This window comes from Chlamydotis macqueenii, chromosome 16 (assembly GCF_036417535.1).
Source record: "Chlamydotis macqueenii isolate bChlMac1 chromosome 16, bChlMac1.mat, whole genome shotgun sequence".
Taxonomy (NCBI): domain Eukaryota; kingdom Metazoa; phylum Chordata; class Aves; order Otidiformes; family Otididae; genus Chlamydotis; species Chlamydotis macqueenii.
Genome location: NC_141571.1, coordinates 15,877,941 through 15,901,441, shown reverse-complemented (window position 1 = coordinate 15,901,441; position 23,501 = coordinate 15,877,941). Strand labels below are relative to the sequence as shown.

Here is a 23,501-nt window from a genome sequence, read left to right as displayed (position 1 = left end):
GCAGAGTCCTGTTTGCCTGTGCGGGGAGGCGTGAGAAGGGAGCCGTTTAAAGGCAGAGCAGCTGTGCTCGGGCGACGGGAAACCAGGCTGCAGCGGCAGTGCGACCGTACGGCTGCTTGGAGAGGAGACCCGGTGAATCATACAAAGGCAACCCTACGTGTCTGGGGGAAAAAAAAAAAAAAGAAAAAGGGCAATGCTCAGTATTAGTGATGAGCGAGGGGATTTTTGCCCAGTCCCCTGCACGCTCTGCTCCGTGCCATCTGCCTCCCTGTCTCCCTTGGCCGGAGGGAAGTGTCTCACATGGGCCTTGGAGGGCAGGAGCGGCCAGAAAGGGGACTGGAGCGCAGCCAGAGCCCGCCCCTCTTCCCTGGCCGAGCGGATGCTCTCACCAGCCCGTCCTGGGTTCCCTCCGTTACAAAATGGAGGCAGGCACCAAGCGAAGCCTCGTCAGGTGCTCCGTGGATGCTGAGAACCAGCTCTATCCATCCTGAAACCACTCTCGTTAGGTCAGGAATAATTTAGCTTGAAGTGTGCTTCTCCAGGGAGCTCGCCGTTTCTCATGACTCGGCACAGCCCTTCGATGCAAACATTTGGGCTCTCCTTTTACAAGAAGAGCTGAATTTACTGTCCAAAACCCAGCTACTCCCATGAATCCCACAGCCCTAAGGACCGGGTCGCTTAGAGACAGAAGTGGTTGGCTGGCAGCTCGTGTCTCTGGTGTATACATCATCTTGGAGAGCTCTGCGCAGCCTGCCCTGCTCTCTGCCATGGTGCCTGGGAGGATGCAGGGCTCGGTGCGCTGCCGGAGCCGCCTCGGGGCTGGAGTCTGGCCTGCGTACGTCCCTGGGTCCATCCACAGCTGTTTGTGCTTGCGGTGCCAGCGGGGCAGCCGGTGCCCTGCAGCCCCCCGGATGCAGCAGGATCCCCCAGGGAGCAGGGCTTGGCGCTCACCGCTCATGGCATCGCTCCGTGCCCTGTGGCAGAGCACAGGGCTGGGGATGGGGCGCGTGCTGACCCTCCCCGGCCAGGGGCAGGTGACCTCTTTACGGTCGCGGGGGGTGGGCAGCCCCACCAGCACGGCCACAATTCAAAAACTTTCCACTCATTTCCCCCGCAGACCACTCCGTCCCTCCCCTAATTCCTCCATCTCAGCTCTCTGGAGGACTAATCTGTGCCCTGCACAGCCTCGGGGGAGCAGGCTGGATCCGTCTGTTTTCCCAGGCCTGCTCGCAGCAGTCAGAGCTTCACGCTCCACCCCTCCGTCTCCCTCTCGAGCTGAGATCATCACATTAGCAGCGCGTATCCCCTCCTGACCTGGCAGGATGCGGGCTGGCTGGGCTGCCTGGCCTCGCTCGCGCCCCGGCTCCCTGGAGCGCCTCTGCAGCTGGGTCTGGACGGTGAAATGCGGCACGGCACGCCCCGTGCCACGGCTCGGGGCACAAAGGGACGCTGCTGGGCGCTCGGCTCGGCAGGCTTCGGCGTCCCGCGCTGTTCCTCTCCCTCTCCCCACGGTTTCTGATTAGAGGCGTTGGAGAGTTTGCCCTTGTCCGTGACCTCCAGAGGGAGGCAATCAGAAAGGGAGTTGGGATGGGAGATAACTCATCAAGGAAGCTGTCTGCTCTGCAGAGCATCGAATCAGCTGAGGAATAACAACTGTATCACTAAAATTAGCCGAACATTTGCGGCAGAGACGATGGGCTTGCCGGAGCAGGAGGCAGGGAAGCCGGCTCGGCCCGTGGGCAGCGCGAAGGGGCAGTTCCCAGCCTGTGCCACACCACCACGTTTGCCACCGGTGGTTTTCAGGCCCTTCATTTCAGTGTTTCCGTGGGACGCCTGGTTGCTTGTGCATTGGTAAATACCTCGCAGAGGCAAAGGCTGAGCCGTGCTCAGTCACCGCAGAGCTCCATGGGGCTGTGGCTAAATAGGAGAATCCCCCGAGGACCAGGCACCGCATCCTCCATTTAAGCGGCTGGGACAAGGTCCCTGCCTGAACTTTCCACCCATCTGGCATCGCCGTGCGTGTAAAACCTCGGGCTCTGCTGCCGCTCAGTGGAGAGCATGCCTCTGCTCCCCCTGCCACGCCGGCCATGGGCTTCTGCCAGCGCCAGCCAGCCCTCCGCCCCGTTGCGCTGCTTCTGTAGCCTGGTTTTATTCGAGCTGCAGCATCGCCCTTTCCTGTAGGGTAGATAAATGCTTGGAATTGAGGTATTTTAAAATTTTTATTAACAAATGAGGGTAGGAGGGTGATGCCCACTGGCCAGAGGAGGGGGATCGGGGCATCCTGGGCTGCCCTCCTTCCTTGGCCCCATCACTGGCCCTCGGCCCCGTCACCGGCCCTCGCCGGCGAGGTGTCTGGTTGCAGCCCCGCTTCCCGTCATGAGCCCCACTTCTGCCGGGCGCGCAGCCCCGAGGACTGGCACAAACAATTGAATTTCTGTCTGCTTTATGACCCCACTTGTAAGTGCTGTGACCCCTGCTGGGGTCACGGCCCCTGGTTTGGGAACTGCCGTGCTCGGACGAGTCGCTCAGGCCAAACAGGATGGGTGATTAACCGTAGGAACCAACCCCAACGTAAGAGGTGGGCTCTCCACCTCTTGGTGCTTTCCAATTAAGACCAGATGTCTTCCTGGAGGATGTTTTAGGGCTGCAGGAGAACCTGGGTGAAGTTCCCTAACTTGTGCTACGCAGAAGGTCAGACTCTGTGATTTGATGGTCTCTTATGGCTTTAAAGAAATCTCCATTGACATTGCCTCTTTCCTTCTCCAAATAGCCTAGTCCTGATATTCAGAAATACTGTAAAATTGCTGCCGGCAGGGATTAATTGGCATAATAGGGCTCCGATAGCCAGGCACCTTCTGTGGGTGCTTAGGTCTGGATGTCGTGTTTAACTTCAGACATCCAAATTTTAAATATTTATCCTTAGCTTTTCCTCACCTGTAGAATACAAATATCCCACTAAGGTTCAGGAGACTTAATTCATTACTGTTTGTAAAAATGTTTTCAATTCCCTAGATAAAATATGTCACAGAAGTGCAAAGTATTATTAACAGTAATTGATTGTCATTGTGGGAAAAAGTGACCTGCCCTTACAAAAGATTAATGGATTCTTCAGGTTAGCGGTGTGATGGTAATTAACAATGCAAACAGAGCGGAGGAGACCTCGCTTTCCGTTTGATTCTTACACATTCGTAGCTTCGCTCTTCCCAGACTTGGAGGGGGAATGGGAAGGAGTTTCTGGGAAGGAGTGGTTGTGCGGGGAGTCCCAAGGTCTGTTCCTTTGCATCCCAGTGCCTTTCTGACGCACCAGTTACCCTCGCAAGGTGCTCGTCCTTCAACAGTTGCTCCAGAGGGAGGGGTTCGGGGATCCCAGGACCGGGCTGGAGGGAATGGGTGTGTTGCTGTGAGTCCTTGATGTTCTCAGCTGGGCTGAGCGGGTGAGGTGGGAGGGTGCCGTGGTCTCCCGCGCCCTCCGCCCGGCTCTCCTTAGGCATTCTGCCTCGCCCAGGACATACAGCCATCTCCTTGTTTTCCTAGATTGCAGAAACCTATGCTTTTCTCCCGAGAGAAGCTGTGACCAGGTTCCTGATGAGTTGCACCGAGTGCCAGAAGAGGATGCATTTCAACTCCAACGGACTGGAGCCCAAAGGTAAAGGTGACTGAGTTCTGCCAGCTGAGCTGACCCAGCGTTTCGTACCAGCTGGGTACCCCGGGTAGCTGCCCCGACCATGAGATGCCTCTTAACCTAATGGTTTTCTTAGCCTGTCGTATTTTTCATGCACTTTTATAGCCAAGCTGAAGGAATTGCTTAAATCTGGTTTGTGTGTCACTGTTTTCAGCCTAGAGAGCAGAAGCAGTCTAGCTTTCCTTCTGAGCTTCCCCAGTGCAGCCATACAAAGCGTGGGTCAAAAATATTGCAGATATCTCTGCAACCAACCTGTAATGGTGTGTGGGCGGAAACTTCAGTCTCGGAAAAACGTGACCTAAAGTGTTTTCTTTAAACTATTAATTTAGTAATAAAAGACACCGAATATGTCTGAATAACTGAAGTTTCTGCTGAAGAAGTAATTTGCAGTAATTAATAGGTATGCACGTCATGATCCTATTTTTGATAACGGAAGGTGTTTTGATAATCAAAGTTACGTTGTGCCTAGGTACACAGCCAATTAGCGTGGCCAGTGTGGTAGTTGGCTCATTATGGCTCTTGTGTAAACGGAACCAATCTGCAGCTCTTAGGCCTAAAAGATATAAGCAGTGCATAGGATGGGCCCACGTTTTCTTCCAGAGTAAGTGGTTAAAGTTGATGTTTGTGTGCTTTTTCCAAGTTACAACCTTGTTTTCATGATCAAATGCAAAGCATCAAACTGAGAGGCTCATTTGGCAGCTCTTACCAAGCAGAGGAGCAGAATTAAATGAACAAAGGACCCAACAACAGAAAATTTCTAGTATAAATACTGATTCCCGACTGTCTACTGCTAGGAGCAGAGCTACGGACAGCCCAGAGGTTCTGTTTAAGTGGATTATGTGTGCCAGCCATCCAGAGCTAGTGACTGAAATGCTTTGTACTTGTTATATTTTTTAGAAACTCTCCCAAATAATCCCGGGTGACGTTTATTAGCCTAAGCTCCATTACCGCAGCACTCCCCACTCCGCTGGCTAAGGGCCCGATCCCTCTCTCCAGTTAGGTCAAGGGAAGTTTTGGCCTTTGGCCTCGCTGGGAGCAAACCTGACCCGTACACCGATTGCGCCGCATCCGTCGCCAGTGACATTCCAAGTCCTGTGGCCGCAGCAGTGCGCTCAGTGGACAGGCAGGGCGGTGGGATGACCCAGGCCAACGAGGATGTCTCCTGTTGCCTTGACCCAAACCAGGCCACTGCACCAAACGCCTGGCGCTCTGCCCGAGCTCAGGATCCCTTTGCAGAAGGCAGCTGATGAAAAGGGTCGTTGTTCCTTCAGGGGCTCCCTCCTGCCCGCCCACCATCCCCACAGCACCCGTCCCAGCCCAGAGGCAGCTCAGAGAGCACCAGGTGCTGAGTATCCTCCCCAGAGCCGTCCTAGCTGTGGAAACCATGACCAGGGCGCAGATCTGGCTGTCCCGAGCAAATTTATACATTAATATCAATTATCAGTTATTTTCATAAAGCTTTCCCCTTTAGCAATTCTCTTAAAAATAAATCAGGCAGGAAAACAAAAGATCCTACTAGATTAAGTCCTGCTTCTTACCCGCCAGGAATGGAAGGACAGAAGTGCCTTTCTGCTCTGAATAGTACCTAAAGAGTGACTAAGGACCTGTGAAAATGCATGGAGTAGATTAGATAAGGGAACTTTTACTGAGGAAGAGTGTCTAATTTCACTAATATATATTCAGGAATTTATCAGGAGCAAATCACCTAAAAAACCACCTAAGCACACACCTAGGTAATTCTTCTATGACCCCAGTGGTTTTTTAGGTGATTTGCTCCTGATAAATTCCTGAATATATATTAGTGAAATTAGACATAAGCGTATATAGGTAAAGTTTAACTCAGTAAGATGAAAAACATTGAGTAACTCCTGTCTCTTCCTGCTTTTGCCCATTAAACAAACCTCAACACATTCCGTTTGTGATCACAAAAATCCCTAATTGAACACACCTAACATCAAACCCTGCAGAGCACTCACGTAACTCATAACAGCAAATTGTCTTGCCTGTTGGAAACTTTGAACATCACTGGACCTCATTGCCATCTCTTTACGTCTGTCTGATCTGTTATTACACTGGGACTCCAGTGGAGTGACACAAGTGTGGAGGGAGGATCAAAACCATTTCACTTGAAGCTGTTCTGCCAGTTCCATCTGTACCTCTGACGCGTGGGGCATGTGATAGAGATAACTTTTTGAAAAACGAGCTAAAGGATTCCAGTAGCCCCCTCTTGTGACGTAGGAGGTGAAGATTGTTCCCGTGGAGTCCCCCAGGCCTTTTAAAACAAAGGTTTTCTTTCTTTTCCAGAAAGAAAAAAGGTTTTGGTTTCTTAGACTCAAGCTCTTATCTGTTGCAGTTGCACAAATTCACAGTAAATTTGTGGCTGCTAATGGGATTATTCCAGATTTACATCAAGATGGTTTCAGGCAGAATCTAAGCCCCAAAGATCATCTACCTCCCTCTTCCTCCCCATCTGAGTCTGCTGAGCTGCTTCTGTGTAGCCTCACTCATTTCTGCAGTGCTGAACAATGCAGTGGGGGGTGGCAGGAGAGCAACATATCATCCTCAGAGGTCTGAAAGACTCACCTCGTTCACGCCTGTGCTCCCAGGAAAGAGCAGCTCTGTCTTTGCTGCTCTTAGCAAATGCTTTCCTAAGCTCTTCTTAAAGACTCAAATATTGAAGACCCCAGCCAGCCTGAGTAGGTGGCAGATTTTGTTCCTGGAGCTGTTCTTCTCCTTTCACTGCACAGCCAGACTGCGAGAAGCGTGCCTGGGATTTTAGCGTCTTCTCCTCACGAAGTAACATCCCTGCACATTAGGATAATGGGTTATTTTGGGTGCTTAATGTATAGAGACGTAGAAGTGCTCTTAATTAATCTGTAGGTCGAAGCATGGCAGAGGCCACTGACATGAGAAAAGAAGGGGAGGAATTCGTTTACAAGGTTCCTAAAAGCTTTGCACCTTCATATTTGAGCGAGCTGCTGGCCCCGGTAGCTCTGGCCAGCCTTTCCTGCATCCGCAGGCAGGAATGCCTCAGCTGCCTGGGGGTGAGTTAGATGGACCTGGAAAATGAGCATTGTATTTCCATGGACCCAGTTAGCGTCTTGATACAGAAGATTTGCACAAACCCGTGTGATGTTTAAGTCGGGTACAGACAGTTTTTGGGTCAGGTCATTTATTAATCAGACAAGATAGATCTGGTATTTCCAGAGGTGCGAAGCATCTTCAGGTCTGCTGAGTTTCCCTGGGGTTTTTTGATATTCAGCATTTCTGAAAAGCAGGCCCGTTACGTTTGGGTTGCTGGGTTTTCTAAGGTGCTGTAAAACATTTTGTGAAGGCTGTTTTCCAAGGGGCTGTGTCAGAGGTGCCTGTGAAGCCAGTGACCCCAGAAAATGCGAGCCAGCCAGGGACATTCGGAGACAGGAATGGAAACCTCCCAGCATCGGTTCCCCTTCAGCCCCTGGAAATCCTTCTTCCCCAGCCATCGTTGCTTGAGCTCGCTTCCCAGCGCACACCACACATCTCTTCAGAGCGTGCCGGGAGGCTGGATTAATTCTCCACAGCTCCCTGTACTGAGGGCAGAGAAATCTTCCTTTTAGCCAGCAGCCATCCCTGTGGGAAACGGCGACTTTCCTCCCAAACAGACCCCTTGCACGAGCCCGTAAATTCAGGGTTGGAACAGATGATTCTGGCAGCCTCCGTGTCCTACATGGAGAGCTCACGAGCTCCACAGCGGTGATGCAGAGCTGACAAATCTTTGAGAATTCAGAAAAATCATTGAGAATTTGCTTTGTGGGGACTCCTATGGTCTGGCTAGACAAAACGATCTGCAGGAGCGGTCTGAATCTAGAGCGATCTCTAGAGATCAATACGATGCAGCCAGAGGAATCAACAGGAGCAATTTAAATTAAAGATCTTTAAAATTAAGTTTGTGTTTTAATGAGGGTGTTAAAAATAATCTTCATCACCAGATAGAGATACTTAATAAGTTGCCTTCATGTTAACTCCTACCTGAGGGAATCCCAGCAACACTGGCAAGGCTTCGCAATGCTAAAGCAAGCTGTAAATATATTCTTGTTCATCAGCCTCTGCATAAATCCCATTTGCATGGAAGTGCTTCTGAGGCGTCGGCAAGACTCGGTTTCTTCCTCTGCTACATTCTAGTTTGGTAGACTGAAAAATTATGTATTATGTGTAGGCTTTTCTGCAGGTGACAGCAATGCTTTTTTTTTCCAAAACAACATCTGTTCTGTAATTATGTTCTTGGTGGGGTCGTGTTCTTATAGGAACCTTAGCTCAGCGGGCACCAGCTCCAGCTAGGGATTTTAAGTGCTTCTAAACACGTATGTTAACGATTATGAGAACGCATCCTAGGTTTGTGCTTCCACATCCCTCTGTCTAAATAAAGTTTTTCCTTTGTTCTTCAGAGAGCGAACCACCTTCCTCTTTGGTTTCTGGGATCATTGACTACAACATGCCCCTCACCTCGACTTATCTGAAGCAAATGAAGCTGCGGGTAATGAATTCGCAGGAGCAGGTGAGTCGCGCTCCGGGTGCAGGGCAGCGCGAGGGGCAGAGTGGGTTTCTGCCCCTGCTGAAGGGAGAGACTGGTGCTGGGCATATTGGTTTTTGGAGGATGCTTTTGGAAACGGCTGGTTTGTCCAGCCGGTCAGGCTCTGGCCAAGCACAGCCAGTGTTGGGGCATGGAAGCTGGGAGAGCGGCGTGCCTCTGATCTTCTGGCTTGCAGAAGGCCCACAGGGCTGGAGTTGTGTCAGTGGAGAGGAGCAGAGATGGAGCTGATGCAGTTATTGCTTATAACAGTCGCTTGTTCTTTAGACCTAGAGTTCTTATAAGATTTTGTCTTAAAAATAAATGTGGCAATTAGGAGTGTGTTCCTTTACCTCCTGATTGCCTGGGAGCTTTAGCAGACGGGGTCTGAGACCCAGACCTTGCTTCAGTTGCTCCAGCGCTCTCTTAACCTCATCGGGAACTTAAGGAACTTGAGTTCAACTGCAGCCACTCTGCTCTCCTGTCAAAGCGGGAGAAGGCTCCGTTGTTTGATGCAAGTGTTAAGCCGCTGGATTTTGGTTTGGGAATGGATGGGGCAGACTGCCACAGGATTACCCAGGCTGTGCAATTTTCTGAAGTTCTGCAGCTGCAGAATTAGCTATGGGAACCTCTGTGCACCATGGAAACAGTCTATAAAAAGAAAAGTATGTTTTACTTGCTCCCCACAATCTGCACTGGAAGCCAGTGTTGGATTTTCTTTCCAGCAGACTGAAACCTGAATCTGATCTCATACATGACTGCCAGTTGCACGAAATGAAAGAGTTTGCATTGGGCAGTGGTGGAAAACTTTGGTGATGGCTTGGCCTGTGAAGTTGCGCCCAGTGGGTACTGTTATCTAGTGGCACCCTGAAGGGACGTTGGTCAGAGCATCCATCGCTCCGTGTAAAATGCCGGATGGGGGTTTGCTGTCAGGAGCTGGAGCTGGTGTCAGGAGCTCCTCCATCGCTTCGGCAGCAAAACCTTCTTGCTGGAGGACAAAGTGGCATCTGAGGGGAAGCACTTGTGTGTTTTGGAGCTTTTTTCCTGGAACTCTGGACAGCTCCGGGGGCGGCTGGGCTGGACTGGGCTGGGCTGGGCTGGGGGCATGGGGCGGGTGGTCGTGCTGCTTCGTGGCGGCTGATGGCTGCTGCAGAACCACTCTTGGATGGGTAGGATTGAAAGCCACCATATTCCAGCCGCCTGTGGCTTGTGCAAAGTGCTGGGTCTCGGTGCAGCTCCCAGCAGAGAGGCGTTGCGGTCGCAGGCCCTACCCTTGTCCGTACCGCTGACTGCCAACCTGCTCTTCCCCCAGCTTAGGGATCAGTGGGCCATGAAGGCCAACTGTGCTTTTCAGCATCTGAGGCAGTTCAAGTGAAGTTGAGTGTACACAAAAGGATGGGCTGAGAGGTTTGTCAGGGTACCGTTTATGCATTTGCTACCCATTCCTCTTGGCTCCAAAGCTCTGTTCGAGAAAAGTGTGTTTTGAAGCTTCATTAAACTCCTGTACCCCGTTTCTACAGGTACAAAACTGGACTTGTGGTTTGATCTTACTTCTGTAACAAAAATCACCCCAGAAGCTGGCAGGCTTTAGTACTGAACCTTGAGTTTTGAAGCTGCATGCCTAGGGATACTTGTTTTGAGAACTTTGTTGGTAATTTAGAGATTTGAGAGGTTTGTACCCTGGATTTTGGGTTGGCAGTTTGCACTGGAGCTGTCACCAGCCTGAGAGATACAACGCGCTGCTAACACAAACGCTCTGGAAGCTCCCTAAGATCGGAACAGAAGCGTGTGTCATACGGAACAAAAAAGGGACCGGCTGAGGCAACCAGCAGTTGTTGGTTTAGATCGTAAATCAAACGGCTTGATGTCATTCCCTGCCTGTAAAGCTTTTCTTTTCCTGAGCTCTCATCGGTATGTTGCGGTGCAGCTTTCTAAGCTTTTCAAGCTGTAGCAGCCAAGGGAAAAACTTATTTGGAAGAAGTAAAATTTGCTGTACAGTCTGTTACTGAAACTGATTCCTGAGAGCAGAATGACAAAAGGCCAGTCTTACTGCTCAGACTTCTGAAGCGTTACAGCTTTCCACCAGATCTGGAGGTAACGACAGTCTGGAGAGGAGCCGGTGGAGAAAATCCAGCGGGACTTGGGTGCTGTCTGTTCCGAGCTATGGGATACTCCCTGGCTTCCCCCAGGGAAACAAGTGCCACGCTCCCACTGCAGCTGTGGCTGTACCTGGAGCTGCTAACGCTGAAGTCTCTAGGAAGAAAACTTGTGTAGTAACATCAATACCAGGCTTCAGTTCTCTCCATCAAACATTCCCCTGCTATTTTTTTCCTTCTTCGTACTTGGCACTGGAAACACGACAGTACCATCCTTCTTTCCTGGAGGATGCTGGCAGTCCCAGGGAGGGAGCTTTAGGATTAGGGAGCTGCAGCTCTTGGGGTTCCAGATGTTTACAAACTGCGAAAGTCCTCTAAAGACGAGAGAAATAATTCTACAAATGCAAAACAAGAAGAAAACACAACCTGCCTTTAAAGTTCACTTGCACTGCACAGACACACACTGCATGGTTTTTGTGTATCAACATTTACCAGGCGGCGTTGGTTCCTCCCTCGCCCAGCTTTGCTGCCGTGCCACCTTACTGCCGCGCACTCACGAACATTTGCTGGTGATAACAGAAATAAATTAAGGAACAGACTTGTGTTCGACTTGGCTTTTGGCAAAAGCAATTATTTGCATGCAGCAGCACCAGGAGGAACTTCCTTCGCTTGGGGTAACAATGAATGAATTGATGCCAAAGTGGCCTTTTAACTTCATTATTCAGGAAAAAAAAAGTGTGCGTGTAGCTGTAATTTATTAGTGCTGCTGAGCACGTCAGTGTTAGGGCAGCAGCGTCTCCACAAGGAAGCACAGCCAGAAGAACCTCAGAGAAAGCATTTCATCCCTGCTTGGGGCCAAAAAACAGTCGGGAGAGGAGCTCTGGACATGGCTGCTCACAAAATGAAGAGTTCCTGCAGAATATTTCAATGTATTTCTGGGAGTCGGTACATTTATTCTGGCATGACGGAAAACAGCTGTGACCCGTGTTGCTTGAATTGGGCTCACTGGAACATGCAGGAGCTTCTGGGGTGTGAGGCTTCCTCCATTCCCAATTTATACCAGTTCTCACGCGTGTGAGGACAATCAGGCCCCTCACCCTTTCCCTGAGTCCCGAATTAGCCGCGTTTCAGGGTACCTGCTGAGGCAGTAAAGCATCTGACCTTCCCAATCTAGAGCAAAAAGGAATGAAGAGAAGATATTTGATATTTATCTGTAAAGATCTTGCCACCTCATTTCCAGATGATAAATAGTAGCATTTTAAATGATTGGGTTTTTGAGTTTATTGCAGTCCTTTTCCAGACAATCTTTTCGGTCTTATTCAAACTCGGCCTTGGATTTATTTTCCATGCCACACTGTTGGGCGTGATTTCCACTGGTGGCTGGTGGAATATGAAGATTTTAAAAGAGAAAATCCATGAAATGCCAAACTCACTCTCTGCTCTAGCGATGCTGCTGCCTGGGCAGGCACAGTCCAGGGCCGAGAGACCAGGTTTAAATGGTATGGAAACATTTTCCAAGGTTGCTTCGATGCCTGCTGACAGAAGGTCATGCAATCAGTGAATGGCAGGAGCTGCTCTTGGGTGGGAAATAACACGAGCGCTTTTCTTGTTGCTATGGCTTTGTGTGAGAGGGACAGAGCCTTGTCCTGACCGTCACACGCTCCATCCGTTCGGTAATTTCCCTGTAAACCTGGAGTGTGTGACGGTGTGTGGATGTGAAGTGGTTTTCCAAACACGACTCCAAGCAATGTTTTGACCCAAACAGCAGGGCAGTCCTGGGTGGGGGGATGCAGGGCTTCAGACCCGGCGGATGGACAGGGAGTTGGCTCTGACGCTGGTGAGGATCGAGCCTCCTCTGCGGGATTTGGGAGCTCGCGGAGCCTCGTGACCGGAGGCGGGTTTGCGATGTTAAGTTCTCCTTCCACTCTGCCGCCTCCCTGGTGCACACGTTGTTGTGTTTGCTCACTTGGCTCAGAAGGCTCCAGTATTAGCAGAACAGCTAAGATGCATCTTCCCCTGGCAGCTCGCTTGCTTCCTTCTGCTTCGGATCCATCTCCGTGCTAATCCTGGGGGTGCAGAACTGGCGCAGGGGAGGCAGCGGAGGCAGGGAGCGGAGCGAGCGGCTGCAGAGGAGGGCATGCTAGATTTTCATTTCCAGTCTTTAACTAGTGAGAATTGCAGACGTCTCCTTTCTCATAGTCCAGAGACCAGAACCAAACCTAGCAGAGCTGGCGGCTGCTGTGTGAGATTCGGGACCTGGATTTGTCTGTTTGAGGGCTTAGTGAAGGGATCCCGAAGAAACAACCGTGTGTTCGGAGATGTGCAGAGAAGGCAGAAGCATGCAGTCAGTATTTGGAAGGAAGTGGGATGATGTGTTTGCATCACATGAGGATGATAAGGTACTTCCCAGTCCTTTAAAGAGGGTGCTAAACATCTCCAGGAATAAATATCTCTGAATCAGCTTGATGAGATAACTCCCATTCAAGAGGCCTTTCCTTGGCTTGGGAAGATCTTTGTTCCCTGATGTTGGTTTTTAAGAGACTTTGGAGCCCCAGAGAAGCTCCCTGCATGCACCCTTGCACCCAGAAGAGACGGGAATGCTGGCCGTGCACGCGGAGTGAGGCAGCGTGGCCGCAGCTGTTGAAGTACAGATGTAGTCTCTGCGATGAGGGCTGGCGCAGAGCTGCGCCGGCCAAGCCCTCTAGTGGAGCTGCAGCTCCTGCTGCTGGAGGTGGCCTTGCCTGGCAGATTTAAATTCTGCCCTAAATGAGAGACCTTGTCCAGGCAAAACCCGCGGAGGCATGTCCGGCCGTCATAACAGCGCTCTTTACTGGGAAAGGCAGTTGAGCAAAACTTTCATCCTTGGCCTTAATGGCTCATGAGATGCAGGGGTCAGATGATCAAACCGTTGAGCCCGGTTTCAGGCTCGTGTGAATGGCTTGCTTTCAGTGAAGGTCGACTCGTTTTTGTTATTGGAATTAACTCTGGCGTTCCCAGCTAGTAAAAACATAAAAGCTTTTACTTTCCGTTGTGTGGATCTTTCAGTGTGTTTCCCCGCGTAGCTGTGTTGCAGGTGAGCTTTGTCTTTGTTCAATGCAGCGCTTGATGCGAGCAAACAGTTGGAGACCCCGAGCTGGGCTGGCTGGGCTCAGTCCTGCCACTGCAGCCTTCCTCCTCAAATGCGGTGTGATGCCAAGGACCTGGCTCTTTGCAGTTTGGGGGAAAATCACATGATTTTCTGTAAAAAAGGAGGTGTTAAACCAAGCGGCATTGCCAGATTCCAGTGATGCTGGCACAGTTTGTCCTTCTCAACTGCTCAGGTGTGTTTGGTTGCCACCTGTGACTGGTCTGGTCCCTTTTCCTCACTGGCAGCTGTGCACGGGTGGAGAGAAGCTGGTCCCTCTCCCAGTCTGGGTTCCCTGTGATGTTGTGCACCTTAGCTAAGGTCCTGGAGGAGTGGCGGGGGGACGTTTAGAAATTTATCTCGCTCTCGGTGGAGCTGCGGTTGTCCTGCTGGTGCGGGCCGGGCGGGATGGAGCAGGAGCAGGGCATGGCCCACCAGCCGTGAGCTGGGCCGCCGCAGCCGGGCTCTGCTGCGCTGGGCTGGCCCACCCGTGGGTCGTCGGGACTGGTCGCGCTGCGCCGCGCACACCCACCCCTCGGTGTGCCTTACCCAGTGGTGTGGTCCCAGGGGCCTGCTGAAGCCGAGCTGCCGAGCCTGTTTCTGGGAGCAGTGAACGAGCAGGGCCAGGAACCGCAATGTCTTTCTTGAATTCATCATTTCTTCCGAGAACCTCCCCTACTTGGTGAGGAGAGATGTGGCCTGTTCCCTGAGTGGTAACGGGTTCGATCAAAGGCGGCTGTTCCCAGTAGAACTGGAAACAAAGTTTTGGATCAGGTCCTGTAAAGTGGGGCTAGGGAACATCCCCAGGAAAAAGTGGAGACCCGTACCGCATGGTGACGAAAGCATTTTATGTCTATGGAATAGTCTCATGGATCCTGTTACGTTTATCCCATACCTGTGGAAGTTCTCGTGTCGGTGGGGTTTTCAGCGTTGTCTCCCAGGCTCGGGTGCTGGCGTGCTCTGTGCTGGCTTTGATCAAGTCACACAAATGGCTGTTTCTTAATTGCCTTCTCCCTCTAAAAAGGGGATAATACCTTGGAGAGACTTCTGAGGTCTCGCTCACTAATAAAGCTCTTCAAGAGCTTGGATGGCAACTACTTTGAGAGCGCGAACTATTATTAATGATTTCCGTTATTATAGAAGATGAGGCTGTGTGGTTCAGCTTTTTAACCTTGAGTCGTGTACTTGCTTTTGTTTCCACTGCTGTTGAACCTGCGCGGGCAGGCTTGCACCCTGCCTGCTTGCACAGGCTCCCAGGACCCCGGCGTGAGCCTTGCGTGCACAAAGGAGCGTGTTTGTCTCTGAGGAGTCAGCTTCACTCGCGAAAACGCATGCTGAAATGCGCGGTATGGCTCCAGAATGGCCAAAAATGGGTGTAGTGGTGGTTCTGTGTACGTGGGCTGGATTCTGGCTTGGGTGGCCGAGAGCTAAGCGGCGAGGGTCATCCTCGATGTGTAACGCAGTGCGGGCGTTCCTGCCGATGCTGAGGGTTCAGGCTTTGGCGAGAAACGTTAGGGATGTTTGACCGCGATTGACCCGTCCCTTCAATCACCCATTCCCTGTGCTCCAGAGGAAGGCAAGTCCCATCCCCGGTAACAACTCCTTTCCTGCTCCTTTCCGTGGCAGTGACTGCTGTACCGTGGAGTATCTCTGTGCTGTATTTCCTTTCCATCTCTTGGTCTCGGCTCCTGGGAAAAACCCCTTTTATTCGTGCGTGTGCCAGATGCTGACAGCTGCTGCTTTTACAGAAGGAGCGACCAGGATGAAGTGGGAACACAGCCCTCAGCCCACAGCAGATCTGGTCTGTAATAAGGTTTCCCAGATCTTTACTCTCCTTTTTTTTCCTGACTGCGCTGGGTGCCAGATAAGTTAAAATACAGTGGTGATAAAAGCTGCGTCTCCCCCTCGTGCCGCATGACGGGGGCCCTCCTGCAGCGCTGCCCCTCTTGCCCCCCTGTGGCCTCACCCCTGACAGGGGCACTTTAATGTGTGTTCCCCGTAGGGTCTGATGGTCACGGAGGACCCCGCGCAGGAGGTCCCCTTTGTTGTTTCACCTACTTCGCAGAGGCACAAGAACATCAAGTGACTCGCACAAGGTCATGCGTGAGTCAGTGCTCCTCGGGCGCGCTGGCCGGATCCCGCAGTCCCCGGCTCTCGCCGCTAGCTCCCTGTGCCACACTCGGCAACAACACAGCTATGCAATTAAGCTCCTGCAGCGCCTTAAATGTAGTTTATTCCTGGCTTTGACAGCAGCCCCGGTACTCTTGCGGAGCCTTGCCTTAGGAAATGACGACAGAGGAGGTCAAGGCGTCGTTAGCGATGCCCTTGGAAGCATCACGGCTCTTCTCGGGACCTGCAGCTCGGGCTCTGCTGGCACCCGTCGGGACCCTGTCCTGGCAAGCACAGCCTGGCAGGGAGCCCCAGGTTTTCTGCATGGGCAGCTCCGTGTCCGTGCGAAGGGGTTTGCAGGGACCAGAAGTAATGAACAGAGGCAAGGAAGCAGCTTATAAATAATATATTTGATGTATATTATAGATATAATATAATAACAGTAGTACTGGTTTATTATGGTGGGGTTTTTCACATGTAATCCCGTAAGGCACTTACCTCTGTTCCTGACAACTTGATGAATTATTATTACCAATTCTAGATCTAATTGCCAGTTATTTCCCCCTAGATAATTTGAATCCGAAAAATGCCCACTGGAAAGGAGCTTGCCGTGCCATTTCCCAGAGCTTCCCCAGCAGTGTCTGGGGGCAGCCCCTCTTCCGCTGGTGAGCCCCACTTCAGCCTCGCGACCCCGAGCGCTGGCACAATGGCATTTGTCGGGCTCGTGACCCCACTTGGAACGGCGGTGACCCCCCTTGGGGTCGGGACCCTCCCCTGCACGGGGAGAAGCTCCTGCCCAGCAGCGATTGCGGAATTGCCGCTCCTCCCTCGTTGCCTGTGTGGACGCGGCTGCTGGAGACTAAGTTTGCCGATGTGAAATTTAGGTTAATCCGTTTCCAAAGTGGATTAACCTAACCCACACAAAGGCACTTAGTATAAAATAAGAGTGTCCACATGGCGAGGCAGCACAGAATGGTGACTGTGCTTTAACGCGCACCCGGGCCGGTTTGTGTCCCCGCGAGCTCTCCGGACAGAGCGGCGGGCGCCTCGCTCCCACCGGGCCCTGCTCTCCCATCCGGCTTCACGCTGGTCCAGCTCGGAGCCGAAGGGAGCGTGAGGGAGGAAACAAAGCCCCGCCACGGGAAGGGGTTAAGAGCCCACTGCACTGAGGTCCAGGCAAGGCTCCTGTTCACCTTAAATGGTCAGGATTTTATTTTAGCTTCAGGGAGGAGCAGCAGCCGCTGAGCTGGAAGTGAGCGCAGAGCAGGCCCCGCGGTGGGGGGCTCGCAGCCCGCTGCCCTCCCGGCCGGCCGCTTCCTGTGGGAGCACAGGAGGCCCCGGGGCCCTGCTCTCGCCCTTCAGCCTCTGGCTCCGTAGATCAACCTGGAGGAGATGGAAACGCCAAACCGAGCAACACCCATGTTCACCTCCGGCCCCGGATCCTCCCTCGCACGCTTTCCCTGGCAGTGAGGTGGTTAACGCCGGAGCAGAGCACATCATAATTGGACACCCGCGCTAACAAGCCATGAACACGAAGGTGGCCGTTCCCATTCTCGGCTCTGGCACCGGCCTACCGCAGGCTCCGCTGCTGAATCCGTTACACTGGGTTTATTTCCTAAAAATTCCCTTTGTAACCGTTAAACAGCGAGAGACGCGAGATGGGCTGGGGAGGGGGATGCCGAGATGCTGATGCCCATCGCGGAGATCTCCGTCCCAGGTGGGAGAGCACCCATCCGCTGCTCCGGGGACCCTGCCTGCGAGCGGGCACTGTCCGGGGGCGTGCCAGGACTGCACGCTGCCCGCCTGGAGCGGGGTCACAGCATCCCCAGCCCCGAGCGGGGTCACAGCATCCCCAGCCTCCCGGGGACCAGGCGGGCAGCCTGGCTCTGGAGCAGGTGCCCTGAAGAGCCGCGGGTGTGACAACAGCCGAGGCCGGGCGTTGCGAGGCCGCGGAGCTGCTGGCGGAGCGGGGTCCTCTCCGGCTCCCGTGCTGCCACGGGACCACCTGAAACAAAGGGTTCGGGGGGGTGCGAGGCCCGGGCACCGCCGCACCCGCCGAGTGCGGGACAAGAGGGCTGCGGGGAGCCCACCCCGCGCCCCGGGGACTGACAGCCGGCATCCCGGCACTGGTGCCCCGCGGCACAGCCACAGCCCGGAGCTCCCGGGGCCGTGCCGAGCCGGGCGTCCCCGGGTGGGCTGCGGGTCACCGGGCCGTGCCGTACCGATCCAAATCGATCTCAGCCGTGCCGTGCCGTGCCGAGCCGGAGGTCCCCGGGCGGGCTGCCGGTCACCGGGCCGTGCCGTACCGAGCCGATTTGAGCCGTGCCATACTGTACCGATCTGAGCCGTGCCGTACCGATCTGAGCAGTGCCGTGCCGTTACCGAGCCGTACCGATCTGAGCCGTGCCGTGCATTCCCGCGGCTCTCCAGCAGGCGCCCGGCCCTGGACATTGTCCCTTCCCCCGCGGCGCTCCCCTCCCTCCCTCCTTCCCGCCCGCCCCTCACAATGTGCTCTTCCAGGCGCGGCTCCCCGCGCCCCCCGCCCGCTGCGCCCGCCCCGCTCCCCTTCCCCCGCCCCCTCCGCCGGGCCCCGCTCGCCCCCCCCCGGCCGGGAGTGACGCGCTCCGCAGCGCCGGCCCCTCTCCCCGGGCAGCAGCTGGCTGTCAGCCTCTCCGAGCGCCGCCAGCCCGGGCCCCCCCGGCCCTCCCCGGCCCTCCCCGGCCCTCGGCCCCGCGCTCCCCGCCGGGCTGGCGCAGGCCGCCAGGCCCCAGGCCCCGCTCCAGGTAGGCGGCTGGCCCCGCGGGGCTCCGGTACCGGCACCGGGGCCGGGGAGGGGGCGGGGGGGGGTCCACGCGGCTGCGGGGGGGGTGGCGGGCGGGGCGGGGCGGGGGGGGGGGGAGCGGGCGCGCCGCCCCGTTTCCCCGGGAAGTTGCGGGTCGCGGGTGGGGTGGGGGGGTTGGCGCGTCCTTCCCGGCGCGGCTCCCCCTTCCCCGGAAGAGCACAAAAGCGCAGAAGAAAGTGGGAGGAGGCGGCGGCGGCGGGAGCGCTCCGGCCCCATCAATTCCCGGGCACCGGCCCCGCCGCCATCGCCGCCGGCCCCGGGCGGGGACCGCGCTGGGAGCAGCCGCCTCCCGGGAGGTAAAGCCCCACTTACGTGTCAATCCCCGGCCCCGCGCACACGCGGGGCAGGGCTCCGTGGCGGGGGTTTTTATTTACCTGCGGGCGGGGGGCGGGACAGGGACCGGGGACGCTCGTCCTGCTGCGGGGAGGCACGCGTGGGAACCGCATCCCGCCGGGGGAAAACAGGGGGACCCCCGGCTGCTCAAGGCCACCCCCCGGCCCCCCGGCACCCCCCTTCCCGGTGCTCGCGGCCCCCTCGCCCCGCGCGGTTCTCGGGGATCTCGACACCGTCCCCGCCTCGCGTGGAAAAGCGAACGCCTGCCCGGCTGGGAGCGAGTTCGGGTGCCGGGGGAGGTGGGTGCGGGGGTCCCGGCTGCCCAGGTGCCCACCCCACCTCGGCCCGGGGCCGCCCCCTTCACCCCCCAGCATCCCCCCGCTTTGGGGTGGGGGGAGCGCTCCGGGGGGTTCCCAGAAGGAGAGCTCTTAAGGAAGGGGGAGGGGGAGGAGGAGATGAGCCTCCCTTCCTCTTCCATTTGCCGCTCGCCTTTCGCGTGAACTCTTTGCCCGTGTTTGGAACTGACAAACACCGGGTTTAGCTGCGTCCCGCGGAGCCCGGCAGCAATGGCAGTCCGTGAGGAGGCCGGGTGACCTGACAAAGAGCGCTGGGGATGTTCTGTTGGGTGGGCGAATTGCACAGGCGAGTAGGCAGCGCAGTCACAGCTCGCTGCCACCGCAGCCAGCGCACGCCCTGCTGCTTCGGGCCGCTCGGGCTCCGGGGAGCGGTGACCACCGCCGTGGCTTGTGGCTGCAGCATCAATCTTTGACCTGGAGCGTTTCATCTTCCATTAGTAAGCCTTTCTCTGCGCCGAACTGGTTAAGTTAGGGTCAAATCTGGTTCAATACCTTCTTGGCATGCTCCGAGGGCTGGGTTTAAACAGTTGCTGAGAGGGAGATGAGGTGGCCTTCCCGAGAGCTCGGCCCCGCGCCGCTGCCCCGGCCAAGCTGGTGGGTCTGGGGGCCGCCGTGCCGGGCAGGTCATGGCTGGCACGACGGCGGAGCTGCTCCGGGGGGCTGGCGGCCACGCGTTGCCTTTTGTTGACTCTCAAAACACGGCTGCTTCTGGTGGGAAGGCTGGGGGAGATTTGCACAGCACACACAGCCTCGGTTCCTGCTCCGCGGAAGGAAATCCCATCAGGATAGCAGGCTGTGGCGTGGAAGGACGCGTTTTAAAATAAAAGGACTCAAAGAGAAAAAATAAACCGTCCTGAGACTCGGAGCCCGGAATATTAAAGTGTGAGGCACAGCGTGTGAGGGACTGGAGATAGACTTGTGAAGCAGTCCCCGAGAAACTGAGCCTGGCTGTAAAATAAGCAGGTTACCGATAGCCTTGCATATATTTACGAGATGCGGTTCTAAGAGTTGCTTCCCCCCTGCCCTGCTCCGGCCCGCGCTATGGGAGGTTGTTCTCCAGGAAGGAGAGCCGCCGGTGAAGAGATGTTGTCTAGCAGTTAAAGCCCGGAGGTCTCGGTTGTGTTCATGGATCTGCCAGCAGCTCGCCGTGTTCTTGGAGCAGCCGGGGCGGCTGTCAGTACCGGGGTTTCCAGCTCTGTAATAGGAAGAATACTTGTCTAACTCGGAGGGAAGTTGAGAGGCTCGGCAGATGCGTGCACGCGCGGTGCCCGAAGATTGGTGAATGGAAAGTGGGACAGAAATGCTGAGCGCGAGTCGTGCACATGCGAGCGTCTGCCTGTGCTGGTCAGAAAATGTGGGCTGCGAGTGTCTGCAGAGCAGCTGTGAATGTTGGACTGTAGATAAGGAGAGGAGCAAGGATGTTGTTTTCCAAACCCTGCGCGGTGCCAGGAGCCCTGCTCCGATGTTTGGGTGTGGCCTGTGAATGCACCAGCAGGATCCGACTTCCCCTCGCAGAAGTGGAGCTGCACGCACGTTGCCTGACCCTTGATCGCTCAATCCCTTGAACGTTGGAAACAAAGCGATGGGACTTTACTGCGGGGTGAGGAGATCTCTCCGGAGAGCTGGGAAAGGCAGGAAGGAGGAGGGCGGTGGCGGCAGCGCCGGGGTTCGGAATTTGGCTCTGGGCTGGCTGGTTGGGGCAGCCACCGTCGCCTCCGTCTGTGCCGCGAGTGGCGTGGAACTGGGAAAAGGTGGCCGGTCCTGAGACAGGCACTGGTAATGGATTGCGTTCTGTTTTCTAATGAAAGTTTCATTTGAAGTTTGTTTACAGGAAAGAAGAAATTAGCAGAGAGAATTCTCCTGAGAACCCAGAGAGGAAAAAGAATGAGCTGCCTGACTTGCAAGCCAAAAGAGGGTGGAAGGGTAGATTAGATTTACCGTATTGCTCCGAGTCGTAGCTGTTGCTGCGGTTGAGAAACGCTTCCTTGTTTGGCTGGATGGTGGAGCCTGCTTCGAGGCTCAGCCTTCAGCCAGGTTGTTGGCATCCAGGGGAAATTCAGGGCTCGGGTTTTGATCCCGCTCTGGTGTCCCGTGTTTGGACGCCGGGACGTGTGTGGTGCTGCTGTCCCACCACCCCGGCAGACTGAAATGGGGCTGCTCCTGGGCCGTGGCTGGGCAGCCGGCGCTCCGGGCCTTGCTGTTGGGGCCTCCCATCCCTGGGATGGTCCCTGCCGTGAGGAGGGCAGTGCCAGCCGTTGCCACTGGCGCTGGCGGGCAGCACGAGGAGGTCACAACGCTCAGCCTTTGGTCTCCAAGGGGCGTCCTGAGGAGTGAGCTTGCTGGTGGCCTCTGGTCTCCCAGCGGGCAGTGAGGGATGCGGTGGAGGATGCCGGAGCCCCAGTGGTGGGGATGGCTGGAGCCACGCTCGAGGTCGGGGCCTTTCTCTTGCTATAGGGAAGAGGCACAAAGGTGTGAGGAGCTCCGGGGCACCATCGTGTGGGCAGAGCTGTGGGGGCTGCAGATGCTCTCTCAGCCATTCCCACCGCCAGCTTTGGCCGTTCCCTGCAGCCGTGGAGGGTTCACCGCGATGCCATGTGCGTGGTTGGCTTTGCGTTCCCTTGGGGTAGGCTGTGCTGCGGGAGCTGCGCGCCGCCCCAGTTTGTTCCCGTGGTGTTTTAACCAAAGGCGTGAGCGCTGAAGAGCAGCAGGCCCTGGCTGGAGAGCAGGGGGTGACGCTGGGGGCGCGGGGCCGCAGCCGCCGGGCAGGGTCCCCCAGCAGCAGCCTGCTCCTCTGCTGGTGGCTGGATCCCGGACCCGTGAACGTGCGGTGGCCTTGTTTGACTTGAGTCATTTCTAGCTTATCAGTTTCTGGTTTGATACCCAGAGCATTTCTAATAATAGGCAAATGTTATTGCACCTCGAGAGAATTGTACACATTTATAAAGCACTTCACACAGCGTGTGCGTGCGAGGCGGCCTTTGTGTCACCGCTTTGCCACCGCGCGTGGAGAGCGCGCTGCCTCCGGGGTTGCGGGCTCGGTGCGGAGGCTGGTGTCCCCCTCGGACACTGCGCCTGAACCAGACGCTTTTCTGAAAACATCGTGGTGGCTCCCAGGGCTCCTCTTCCTCGCGAGCAGGTGAGAGGCTGTGGGCAGCGAGGACCTTGGCATTTGCGTTTGTCTCTTAAGCTCTGACAGTAATCTTGGGTAAGCCCTGTGAAGAAGGCCAGATATTAGGGTGGCTGCCTCCTCGCGAATGCTTACAATGAAGAGACTATTTATAGTTTGCAACAGGGAGACCTTTGCCGTTCTGTTCCTGTACGTGCAAGATGGAGTTTCTGGAGAGGCAGGATCGCTGCGTGGCTGGCGCGGCAGCGGTGCTGTGCTGAGCAGGGGGACCCCGAGCCCCGCCACGCCTCCCACCTGGGCTGCTCTGCCTGACCCGGGCACGGGCTGCACGGGGGCACCTGGCTGGCAGCGCAGGTGGGGCCGGGGGCCGGGGTGTCCCCGTCCCGGCGGGCGGGGGGCTGCTGAGCCCCGTCCGTCGCTGCGTGCGGGGTTTCAGAAGCTGTAAATTCCAGGAAACTCCCCGGGAGGCACATGGAGGGAGCGGGCTGGGGCGGGTGCCCTGAGCCAGCAGATGTGTCTGCAGGACGAGGAGCGGGGAGGAAAAGCACAAACCTGTCTTTAAAGACATTTGTTTGTTCACAATAAAAACTATCAGGCAGCGGCGGCCAGACAGGGCAGTTTTTATGAGGCGCAGGCGTGGGTTGGAGGGGTGCTTGCCAATTGCTTCTTACAAGGAAAGGGAGCGGGGATTGTATTTTATCTCAGGGCTGGGAGAGAAAAAAAAAAGAGCAGAGAGTTTACAAGCCTTTGAAATGTTTCAGTCAGGGGAAAGCACAGTTGAAAGCGATTCTGGAAACATTTTTGGTGTTCCCCTGCACCCCAGGGCTCTGGCTGCAGTGTCTGCCCGTGGCTTTGGGAGGGGAGCGGGGAGAGGAAGGCAGATAAAGGGATCACCGCGCTGGTAGGGGAACGGATCTGCTTCCTCTGGAGCTGCGCGTTGGGAGGGTTCAGCCCAGGGAGGTCCCACAGCCCCTCCTCTCATTCAGGATCTCAGTGCTGCCTTTATGATGATGGTTTTGAAATCCTGTGGCTGACCTTTCCGGCACTGGAAGCGATCCAAGGGCTGTGTCTTGAAGTACTGTAAAGGTTAGTGAGAAGGGAGAGAGAGGGAAGGGAAAATGTCCTTTCAGCTGCAGGAGTGGGAGCGAGGAATGTCATCTATGCCGTCGAGGAGCGGGTGGCTGAGCTGGGTTGTCCCTGCCTCGCTGGGGACGTCGCTCCCCCAGCCCCTTCCCAAGGTGCTCCTCGTCGTTTTTGCTCGAGGAGCAGAGGCGATTTCCCTTCGG

At 55.4% G+C, this 23,501-nt stretch overlaps 1 protein-coding gene across 6 annotated transcripts in view; it reads left to right on the top strand.

Annotated features, from left to right (window-relative positions):
• NOL4L (nucleolar protein 4 like) overlaps positions 1-23,501 on the top strand; it is a 60,165-nt gene that overhangs the window by 17,269 nt on the left and 19,395 nt on the right. For 2 of the 6 annotated variants that reach the window (XM_086760816.1, XM_086760817.1), the window contains exons 3-4: positions 3,535-3,646; positions 8,107-8,216. In XM_086760816.1, coding sequence (XP_086616942.1) covers positions 3,535-3,646; positions 8,107-8,216 — 222 coding nt within the window. Of the gene's footprint in view, positions 1-3,534; positions 3,647-8,106; positions 8,217-18,208; positions 18,341-18,533; positions 18,696-20,590; positions 20,689-20,744; positions 20,865-23,501 lie in introns of those variants that run through there. The other 4 variants (XM_086760819.1, XM_086760820.1, XM_086760818.1 and 1 more) reach the window with 4 other exon arrangements.